This window comes from Trichomycterus rosablanca, chromosome 20 (genome assembly GCF_030014385.1).
Source record: "Trichomycterus rosablanca isolate fTriRos1 chromosome 20, fTriRos1.hap1, whole genome shotgun sequence".
NCBI classification, from domain to species: Eukaryota; Metazoa; Chordata; class Actinopteri; order Siluriformes; family Trichomycteridae; genus Trichomycterus; species Trichomycterus rosablanca.
In genome coordinates this window covers 450,405-462,094 of record NC_086007.1, presented here as the reverse complement: position 1 = coordinate 462,094, position 11,690 = coordinate 450,405, and the positions used below count along the sequence as shown (strand labels likewise).

Below are 11,690 nucleotides of genomic sequence, written 5' to 3'. Positions count from 1 at the left end.
GGACTTTGTGGGCACTGCAGGATCTCAATCCATTACGGTGAAGTGTGTTACTAATGGTTTTCTTGGTGACTCTGCTCCCAGCTCCCTTGAGATCATTGACGAGCTCCTCCCGTGTAATTCTGGACTGACCTCACCTTTCTCAGAATCATTCTTACCCCACCAGGTGAGATCTTGCATGGAGCTCCAGAGTGAGGGTGATTGACTGTGATCTTGTATTTCTTCCATTTTGGAATGATCGCACCAACAGTGGTCTCTTTCTCACCAAGCTTCTTGCTGATGGTCTTGTAGCCCATTCCAGCCTTGTGCAGGTCTACAATCTTGTCCCTGACGTCCTTTGATAGCTCTTTGGTCTTGCCCATGGTGGTCGAGAGATTTGAACAGAAGAACCTGATTCTGTGACAGGAGTCTTTTATACAGGGACAGGACTAATTTGTAGCCTCATGGGCACATAACCGGTCTGTGGGGGTCAGAATTCTTGCTGGTTGGTAGGGGATCAAATACTTATTTCCCTTAATTAAATACAAATTAATTTATAACTTTTATTTAATGTTTTTTTTCTGGATTTTTTGTTGATATTCTGTCTCTCTCTGTTAAAATAAACCTTCCATACAAAATATAGACTGTTCAAGTCTTTGTAAGGGGGTAAACTTACAAAATCAGCAGGGGATCAAATACTTATTTCCCCCACTGTATATATATTAGGGCTGTCAAACGATTAAAAATTTTAATCGCGATTAATCGCATTTTTAAAAAAAGAAGAAAACAAGGATTTTTAAGTGAAATGTTACAATTAAAATGGTGAACACATTTTATGCTAAATGTACTTATGTTAAAAACTGATGGGACAAGAGAAAACTGTAAGGAAGTTTTATTCACTCACATACTAGGCAGTAATACTATCCAGCAGAGACCCTTGACTTCGTATATATGTCAGATTGTAGGTTAAAATTTCTCCATCAGCAAACATTGTAGATCAGAGGTGCTTTAGGTGGGATATAGTTATAGTTATTTCAGCCAGATAGGGAAATACCAGCTATTAAGGCATAGGGTGTCCTAACTTTTTCCTTACAATAAATTTCCATTTTTGTTCATTACATTTTACAACTTGAGTTTAAAAGTATTTTTTTAACATTTTTGTTGTTTAGTTATAGAAGCTCCATCTCTCAGTACTGTTCAAATAAAGCTCAAATGTCCATATGTGTAAATATGTTCAAAAAGACAAAGGTTCTCATGGGGTGTCCTAACTTTTTCACATGACTATATATATATAGTCATGTGAAAAAGTTAGGACACCCCATGATATATATATATACAGTATATATACACACTATATACACACACACTATTATACACATACTATATATATACACACACACTTATACACATACTATATATATACACACACACTATATACAGTACACACACACTATTATACACACACACGATAACAATAAAAATAATGATAAACATTAATAAAATCACAATGATAACAGTATTATTAATAAACCAAAAAAATAATAACATATAATAACAAAGTATAATACAGTATATTGATCAACGTTTATAATAATTAATAATAACAATAGTAAAAATAATATTAAAGATGACAATAATAATAATTATAATATTATAATAAAAATATTATATATAATTAAAAATAATAGCAATAATAATGAGCACTAATAATAATAATATAATAATAACAGTAATAATCTTTATTTATATAGCTCTTTTTATACACACACAGTTCTGGTGATGATTACTGACCCTGAATATTAAGGACAGCATGTAAAACATGAAACTGCTCAGATTAATAACCTCACTCATGATTTCAACCAAAATAACATTAGATTAGAGGTTAGAGGTTTACATTTAAAATATAATAGTTAGAGTATCTCAGCCCCTCTGTGGGGGTGTCGAGGGTCCTGACGGTTCCTCTCTGAACAGGACAGGTGAAATATTTCATTCAGAAAATAAGAAATAATTTACTAATATTAAATCAGTAATATTTAATGGTGAGGTTGTAATAATCCTGCACTTTTACTGATGTTAACTATAGTTTAGCAGGCTGGACTGTGGAGAGCAGATCTGGAGCTCTGAAGCTCTGGAGATCTGGAGCCATTCTCATCATTAATGTTAAATATTTAATCGGTCCTGATTGATTAATATTTACTCAGTATAATTAAAAACACTCCGGTGTAGCAGTTTTAATAGCGCACACGTCAAACGTTCCTCCTGCAGATGTTCATCAACAGTCCTCTGGTGGAACCGGTTCAGTTCCAGTTTGTGAACCGGATTTTAAACTGGGAGCTTTTGTTTCCAACTGGAACCGAAGAACAGAAGGTTTTTCAGGTCGAACCGCGACAACATCCGAGGGCGTGTCGAGTTTACTTCTGTTGTGCACTGTACCGCGCCCTCTGTTGGTGATGCATCCTCGGGTTCCAGTATAAACTGGTGTAAACACGGGCCGGTTCTCAAACAGCACCAAGGTTCTAAGATGGTTATGAGAAGGTATTTTGGTGTAAAAGAGTCACCAGTGCAGCCACGTTCAGTTCCAGCATATTCATACCTGTACATCATTTAGATTTTGAATTCTTTTTTCACCTGTAAATTATTATATACATTATTATTATATTTATTACTATTGTTATTCTTTACGATATTTACATGTTAAGTTATAATTTTGTACGTTTTCTGTGTGTGTGAAGCTGCAGCGCCCGTCTCTGGGCTTCCGTTTTGGGACGGTGGATGAGAGCGGTGCTGAGGACTTCATGAGAAAGAGTTTTCCTGAGGTTCACGAGTACATGAGGCTCTTTAACCAGCCCACCACACCACAAGGGGTCGCTACTCTCAGGTAAGTGAGTGGAGGTCTGCAGCAGTAGATGGGAATCGGATATGACTAGAAATGGATGTGTGACGTGTTTGCTGTGTGTGTGTGTGTGTGTTAGGATGGAACCCGCTCAGCTGGATGCGTTCATCATGGATAAAGCTCTGCTGGATTACCAGGTCTCCATGGACGCCGAGTGTAAACTGCTGACGGTGGGGAAACCCTTCAACATTCAGGGTAACGAAACAAGGTTTCATTTGTTGGGGTCTATTTGGTTTTTCCCGCCTTTTTTGCACCCAGTTTGGACATATCTCAATATCCCTGAGCGGCGGGTTATTAGAGACTCATACTGGCACCTCAATCAGACAGCAGGGGTCACTGTTGTGTCCACATACTTCTGATCACATCATGTATAATAAAGGACACAGTCTGGTTTAGTATCACGCTCAGTGTGTGTGTGTGTGAGTGTGTCTGTGTGTGTGTGTGTGTGAGTGTGTGTGTGTGTGTGTGTGTAGTTGTGTTGTATGAGGAGCCCGGTCGGGTGGTAGCTCTGAAATGATTATATAACAGGATGATGAGTGAGTGAGTGAATGTCTCTCTCTCTCTCTCTCTCTCTCTCTCTCTCTGTGTGTGTGTGTGTGTGTGTGTGTGTGTGTGTGTGTGTGTGTACCAGGTTATGGGATGGGCCTCCCTCGCTCCTCCCCTTTGACCCTGAACATTTCGGAGGTGCTGGGCCGGTACGAGTCGGGAGGGTTTATGGACCTGCTGCAGGATCGATGGTTCAGCGCGGCTCCCTGCACCAGACGCAGCATCGTCACACAGGTGAATACGAGTGGCCTCACGGAGGCGCTGTTCTACTACACCAGACCTGCAGGAACAACGTTCATGAACCCTTACAGTTACACTGTATTACACCAGAAGTATGTGGACGCCTCCGCTGATTACTGAACTCATGAGGTTCAGCCACAACAGCTGCTAACTGTGTGTGTGTGTGTGTGTGTGTGTGTGTGTGTGTGTGTATGGTGTATTTGTCCTTCAAATATTCTCACCACCAAGAGACTTTTATTACCCTTTTGTTTTAAGTGAGTGTGTGTGTGAGAGTGTTAGTGTGTGTGTGTGTGTGTGTGTGTGTGTGTGTGCAGATTTATCTGATCTACAGAGATTCAGTGTGTCTGGATTCATTAATTCTGAGTGTTTGTGACTTTGTAAGGAAAAACGACCGCGTGTAGCCAAAAGTATCTCGACGACGTTCAGAATTATGTAGTTCGGGTCTCTGTATATAAGCTTATAAATTTGTGACAACAGTTTGGGGAAGGTCCTGTCTTGTTTCAGCACGACATTACCCCTGTGCACAAGGTCCTGACCTCGACTCCATGAAACACATTCGGGATGAATCGGAATGTCGAGTGTGAGTCAGGCCTGTTTAATGCTGAATCTGACACCGTCTATCCTGACCACTAGGGGGCGGTAGAGAGGAAGCATCTCACCCAGTGGTTCAGATTATTTGGGACAGCTCATCAAGACTGATATTCTCTCTTTCTTTTTGGATTATCCCCCCCTTAATCTCTCAGTTTAGTCATATCCAGTTCCCAGTTGTAAATCCGCTGCTGCTTGCACAACCTCGATCTGATCACACCCGACTGTGTCTGTGTGGACGCCCGGCCGGGCTGGCAGCTCTGTCAAGATTAGAACTGGTTCTGGACCCTCGTGATGGTTTGCTGCTCGATCTTCAGAAGCTGATTGTCCAGCATGAGACTGTTAAGGCGGGGAAATATCAGCAAAACTGCACATCACGGTATCGGCGATACAGCTCGAGACTCAGTATCGGTACAGACTTATGAGGACTCATGATGAGGGTTTCTAAAGCTGAGACAAACCTACCGAGTCATAAATATATGGACGGCCATTTCATTTTAACTTTTTAACAGATCAGAAGTGTAATTTATGTGCAGAAAACCTTCAATGTGTAAAACGAGCTCCATGAGGGCGTGGTTCCACAAGGTTCCAGGCTTGGTGACCCAGGCCTTCGTGTCCACCATCAGTGTTTGACTAAATGACCACAAAAGGGGGCGGAACACCACATAATGCCCGTGGTTTGAGAAAGGGTTTGCACTCAGGCGTCCACATACTTTTGGCCACATATAGTCTATCTAGTCGCTCTTTGGATTGTGGAACATAACTATAGGGATTTATTTCTATCCAGCCACATGAGGGTGAAGTGTGATGCCATGCTGTAAGAGAAAGGGCCTTCCCTAAGCTCTTGTTGACTTTAGGTGCTGCTGTAGGAAATGTTGGAAAACCTTTAGGATTATAATTAATGCTTCTTTGTTCTTTATTTTCTTTGTTTAGCGGATGAATCATGAATGTTTTTGTTTTGGACGGAGGTGGGCGAGGTGGGCGAGCGGGCGGAGGTGGGCGTGGCCCTGAACACATCTTACAGGCTGTTTTGTTTGGTGTTTTGGATGTTTGGATGAACCCGGCGTGCTGTTGTTATTCTTTAATGAGACTCATCACGCGGCGACAGAGACGAGGGAATTCAGCGCAACAACAAAGCGCTAATTTAGGAGGCGCTGGCAGAACGGATGGGGCGCGGGGGTGCCGAAATAATTACACGACAACAATGGCACCCATTCTGAGCTCCGCGGGGTTCTCACCAACACAGGAGCGGAGCGTAATGGGTTCCTTTAATCGGGGTAAGGAACGGCTCTGTGCGGGTCAACTCAGACACAAAGTACATGGACGCCCAAACATCACAGTCACGCTCGCTAATACGGTATAACGGGCGGGGTGCCCTCGCCACGGAGCACCGTACGCAGGAGCAGCCACAAACAAACACAAGAACGGGGGAATAAAAGCCGTGGCCAAAATAATGAAAATTAAATACGAAATGAAAGACAACAACATCTGCAGCCCACGATGGAGAAAGTGGACAGAACAGGGACAGAGCGGAACTGAGAACCGGTCGTCACAATACGGCGGCTGCTCGGAGAAATGAGGGACCAAGTGGTGCAGCCACACCCAGTGTGGATCCAAACATGAGGTCTGTTCTAAAAAAGGGTCGTCATAAAGCGCGTCTGCATCACGGTTCCACGAGGACGCAGGTTCCCAACGGAGGAGCCGGCAAATCTGTGAGAGAGAAACCGTCATAAATAGAAACACGTCCACCTGGAGCAAATTAACAGGAACCGATCGGTTAATCATTGGCACCTCCGTGCTCCCTCTGCTAACTAAAAATGGCAAGGCAGAAGGGCATGATTCTGTAATCACACCCCCTGACAATCTCCAAGGCAAGGTGGGTTCATTACAGGTCCTTCCCTGTTCCGGAGGAACTTCACGTCATCCTGAACATGTCTGGGATGAATTGGAAAGTCGATAGTGACCCAGAACTTCTTGTCCACATCAGTGTTTGACTAAATGACCACAAAAGGGGGACCTTCCCCAAACTCTTTTACTACAGCTAGGAGGCGCTCACACTAATCCAAGGTGTGCTTTACACCAATGTGGTGAGCTTAGCCTGAGTCCATGGAGCTTCTGATGAAGAGTTCTGTAACCCATGGTTCCTCCTGAGACAGTTTAGAACTCAGTAGTGAGTGCTGGAACTGAGTAACAGAAGGTTAATGTGTGTGTGTGTGTGTGTGTGTGTGTGTGTGTGTGTGTGTGTGTGTGTGTGTGTGTGTGTGTGTAGACTCTACAGATGGGTATCCAGCACTTCTCGGGTCTCTTTGTATTGCTGTGTGTTGGTGTTGCGGGTTCGATCCTCACACTGCTGAGTGAACACGTCTTCTACAGCTTCATCCTGCCACACCTGCAGAACCAGCCACGCCTTCAGTACTGGATCCACACCAGCCAGGTACGTCTTCATCATCATCATCTTCATCATCATCATCAGTGATGCTCCACACCAGCCAGGTACGTCTTCATCATCACCATCATCATTATAATCATTATCATCATCACCATCACCATCTAACCTACACACAGCTGCTGCTTCATCTTCATCTCACTCTAACATAATATATGAATGACCAAAACTATGTGGACGCCTGGGTATAAGCTTGATGAACCATCCATGTCAAAATCCATGAGAAATTAGACTCGTTCTGCTGTAGTTCCTCTCCACAACACACATCAAACCTCGTCATTATGAAACTCTGCTTGTGCACAGGGTACATGGCATGGTTGAATGAGAAAAGACCTTCCCCAAACTGTTGCCACAAAGTTAAAATCATACAGTTTATCTTATATTATTGATTTTATAAGCACCTGATCTCAGTAACTAGAAATGATGTCCAGCAGGAGAATTGTGTCCCTTAGCTGACAGTAAAACAAGCTGAGTGACCGGTGTCTACATAATTTTGGCTATGTTGCTCCTCTGTGTCTAATTGTGATTAATTATCGATCAGTAAAGATGTGATCAGTGACTGTAGATCAGGTTCAGTGTTTACTGATCAAACTCTAACACTTCAGAATAATGATAGTGTTTCTGCTCCTGCAGCGGTTAGTGCGCACCGCCCTCTAGTGTTCAACAGCTGCAATTACATGTTTTCAAAAATGTATGTGTGTGTGTGTGTGTGTGTGTGTGTGTGTGTGTGTGTGTGTGTGTGTGTGTGTCACTCTACACGACTCCAGAAAAGAGCCAGATCTCAGGGAACCAAACACACATATAAATTAGGACACCATGAAATTGAGCACACTAAAGATTATACTTACCTCGGACTAAACATCAGTTCCACAGGAAACTTTAACCCGGCAGTAAATGAACTGAGAGAAAAAGCTCGCAGGGCGTCGACGCCATAAAACGTCAAACATTCGTAGAAATTCCGATTAGAATTTGGCTTAAAATTTTGGAATCAATAATTGAACCGATTGCTCTATATGGCAGTGAAGTTTGGGGTTCGCTTACACACCATTAGAGACCCTGCACACAGAGTTCTGTAAAAGCATCCTAAAGGTGCACAGACACACCACTAACACACACCAACACACCACTAACACACACCAACACACCACGAACACACACCAACACACCACTAACACACACCAACACACCACTAACACACACCAACACACCACTAACACACACCAACACACCACGAACACACACCAACACACCACTAACACACACCCATACACCACTAATACACACGACACACCACTAACACACACCAACACACCACTAACACACACCAACACACCACGAACACACACCAACACACCACTAACACACACCAACACACCACTAATACACACCAACACACCACGAACACACACCAACACACCACTAATACACATGACACACCACTAACACACACCACGAACACACACCAACACACCACGAACAATGCGTGCAGGGCAGAATTAGGCCGATTTCCTCTAATTCTAAACATACAGAGAAGAGCATCAACTTCTGGAACCATCTAAATGAGAGCGACCCCCAAACTTATCATTATAAAGCCCTGAAACACCAAGAGCTGAGCAAACATACCAGTCCCCTCATCCAACTGGTCCTGAGTCACTGCACCAGTTCCCTCATCCAACTGGTCCTGAGTCACTGCACCGATCTTATTGTTATTTTTATTTTCTCTGTAACTGAACTTTGGCAATACGAATGTCCTTATTTGTCATGCCAATGAAGATTCCTTTGAGTTTGAGTTTGAGTGTGTGCGTGTGTGCGTGTGTGTGTGTGTGTGTGTGTGTGTGTGTGTGTGTTGTTTTGTTGCTAATTGTTTGTTTTGTCTCATTACAGAAAATCCACCGAGCGTTAAACACGGTGTGTGAGGAGCAGAAAGCAGGAACATCAAACACCAACACAAAGTGAGTGAAGAAGAAAAATCATCTCTAATTAATCACATTTACAATCTGTCAGAAAAACACGTTCAGTTCAACCTGCTACAACAACAACCTGCTACCCAAAACACAACAACACGACGTTCTAATGAATCCTTACAGAAACTACAATGGCATGAAGTGAAGAAGAAATTACTGGCAATTTATACAATACACAATAATAACACGGAACGTTCAGAGAAACAACCAACCAAATCAAATCAAACCAAATCAAATCAAACAACAAATAAATAAATAAACGATTTCCTTCAGCTGCTCCTGTTAAGCGTCACCACAACACGACCTTCTATTACAGGGTGACTATACACCCATCAGCCATAACATTAAAACCACCTCCTTGTTTCTACACTCACTGTTCATTTTATCAGCTCCACTTACCATATAGAAGCACTTTGTAGTTCTACAATTACTGACTGTAGTCCATCTGTTTCTGTACATGCTTTGTTACCCCCCTTTCACCCTGTTCTTCAATGGTCAGGACCCCCACAGGACCACCACAGAGCAGGTATTATTTAGGTGGTGGATGATTCTCAGCACTGCAGTGACACTGACATGGTGGTGGTGTGTTAGTGTGTGTTGTGCTGGTATGAGTGGATCAGACACAGCAGCGCTGCTGGAGTTTTTAAATACCATGTCCACTCACTGTCCACTCTATTAGACACTCCTACCTAGTCGGTCCACCTTGTAGATGTAAAGTCAGAGACGATCGCTCAGCTATTGCTGCTGTTTGAGTCGGTCATCTTCTAGACCTTCATCAGTGGTCACAGGACGCTGCCCATGGGGCGCTGTTGGCTGGATATATTTGGTTGGTGGACTATTCTCAGTCCAGCAGTGACAGTGAGGTGTTTAAGAACTCCAGCAGCGCTGCTGTGTCTGATCCACTCATACCAGCACAACACACACTAACACACCACCACCATGTCAGTGTCACTGCAGTGCTGAGAATCATCCACCACCTAAATAATACCTGCTCTGTGGTGGTCCTGTGGGGGTCCTGACCATTGAAGAACAGGGTGAAAGGGGGGTAACAAAGCATGTACAGAAACAAATGGACTACAGTCAGTAATTGTAGAACTACAAAGTGCTTCTATATGGTAAGTGGAGCTGATAAAATGGACAGTGAGTGTAGAAACAAGGAGGTGGTTTTAATGTTATGGCTGATCGGTGTATTTATAAGGGTGCACTGCCCCCCCAACAGCTAGGTTTACAGCTAGGTGCCCCAGAATGTCAGCAGTGTGGCTTCTATACACCACACCAGTCATCTGACCCGTCATTCATTTTGTATTCTGTATGTTTTTTCCCAGCATCCCGCTGTGTTTATCCGAGGGCTGTAACCTTCACCGTCTACCCTCCGCTGATCCTCCCATCTCCACCTTCACCAACAGGTTGAACCCCGGTAGCCTGGAGGACACCAGCTCAGACTCCAAAGACGCCAACCACAAGCGAGTCCACTTCAGCATGGAACAGCTGAACTCGGACAAGACCACCAAGGAACCGGATGTGGACAGCGGGGCTTCGGTGGAGTCCGAAAAGCTCAGCACAGGGTTAGTGGGGTCGGAAGACGGTGGGCCAGGTGGGCGTGTCAAAGAACAGCTGAGGTCACAGCGAAGTATCAAGGGGTCTGAAAGGGGCATTAGGGGGCTGGTGGGCAGCCCTCCGACGCAGCTCTACGCCAACGGTGGTGCGTCGTCAGGACTTAGCCTGGTTCTCCTACCCTCCGCCTGCCCCTCCTCAGGACGCTCGTCTTTGTGGGAAGGGGAACTTACTGAACTTGAGGGCAAAATCGATGAATTTCAGGGCCTGTTGAGAACGGCGCTGGCACGGAGGGTCGAGCTTCAGAGGAACCTGCAGAAAGAGAGACAAAGAGAGATGGAGAGACAGGGCATCCAACTCTTAAACCTCAAAGACCACAACAAGAAGAGGTGATGAGAGGAGAAGTGATGAAGGAGCTGCTTCTACTGGTTCTGCTACACTGATCCAGTTGTGTGAAGGTCCTACAGGCTGATAGATGATCACCACCAGGGCTTCACATGAACTCGGTAGTGGGACCTGACCGATGCATCAGGAGTTGATGTTGACATTGTCCTTCAAATGTTCTATAGAACTGCAGAAGGTTCTCAAACCTGTTTGACCATCATGTGCCATCACCAGCAGTGTCGTCGCATGGTCATCCATCCGTCTCATTCTCAACAAGCTGCCTGATCGCAGAGAGCTGGCATCGGTCCTGCTGGCACCTATTTCCATCAATCCCAAAGTGATGGAAGAAGATCTTTGAGATCTTTGAGAGTTCCCTACTGATTTAACCATTGTTAATCCTGCCTGTACCACCCCCTGCTGGCCAAGGAGAGCGATACCGCCATTCTTTCCCCTCCGACTCCTGTGCAGTCACCATCTGCATCTTCTCACCTGCCAGTGGTGGAGTCTCGCTATGAAGAACTCTGGTTCTACCCCACCACTAGTACAGGCGCCAGGAGCAGCAGCAATAAAGCCCAGTCGATCTCACTCCCTTGGGCACGGCCAGTTGTGCCTGTTTGGATGCCCAGCCAGGTCAATAGCACCATCTTCGATTTTAGCTCGAATTCTCATGGGTGCTGGGCTGGCGCACTAGACCGCTGTACCACCCAGGAGCTCCTCTGAGTGGTGGTGGTGCTTCACACTTAGTGTAGAAGAAGTAGAACTGCTGCAGCGCCCTCTTGCAGCTCACGGTGCGTTTACGTATTCACGATTTCTCTCAGCTTGACATTGTGAACGTCAGGAACACGACGGACTCTGTAAGAAAGACGTTTTTATTATTAAACAAACGGTTGTTATGATCCGTGACTGATTGATGATGTTTGTATCTTCATGTTTGGATTTGTACGTGTGGAGCATCTGAGCCGAGACTCTCCAGGATTCTGTGTAGCTCAGAATCAGAAATTTGTAAAAGAAAACACGTTATTTATTACTGAACTATATTATTTATTCATGTTTCTGCATATAAACCATCATAGCCTGAGAGTTTGGAGGGTTGGAGGTC

The 11,690-nt window shown here is 44.3% G+C and overlaps 1 protein-coding gene across 1 annotated transcript in view; it reads left to right on the top strand.

The window, feature by feature from the left end:
• The window catches only part of grin3ba (glutamate receptor, ionotropic, N-methyl-D-aspartate 3Ba), a 48,636-nt gene extending 37,164 nt beyond the window's left edge, over nt 1–11,472 (top strand). The window contains exons 5-11 of the mRNA XM_063017270.1: nt 2,709–2,854; nt 2,949–3,064; nt 3,501–3,649; nt 6,513–6,677; nt 8,574–8,641; nt 9,979–10,174; nt 10,292–11,472. Coding sequence (XP_062873340.1) covers nt 2,709–2,854; nt 2,949–3,064; nt 3,501–3,649; nt 6,513–6,677; nt 8,574–8,641; nt 9,979–10,174; nt 10,292–10,600 — 1,149 coding nt within the window. The 3' untranslated portion in view covers nt 10,601–11,472. The remainder of the gene's footprint in view (nt 1–2,708; nt 2,855–2,948; nt 3,065–3,500; nt 3,650–6,512; nt 6,678–8,573; nt 8,642–9,978; nt 10,175–10,291) is intronic.
• The last annotated feature ends 218 nt before the right edge of the window (nt 11,473–11,690 follow it).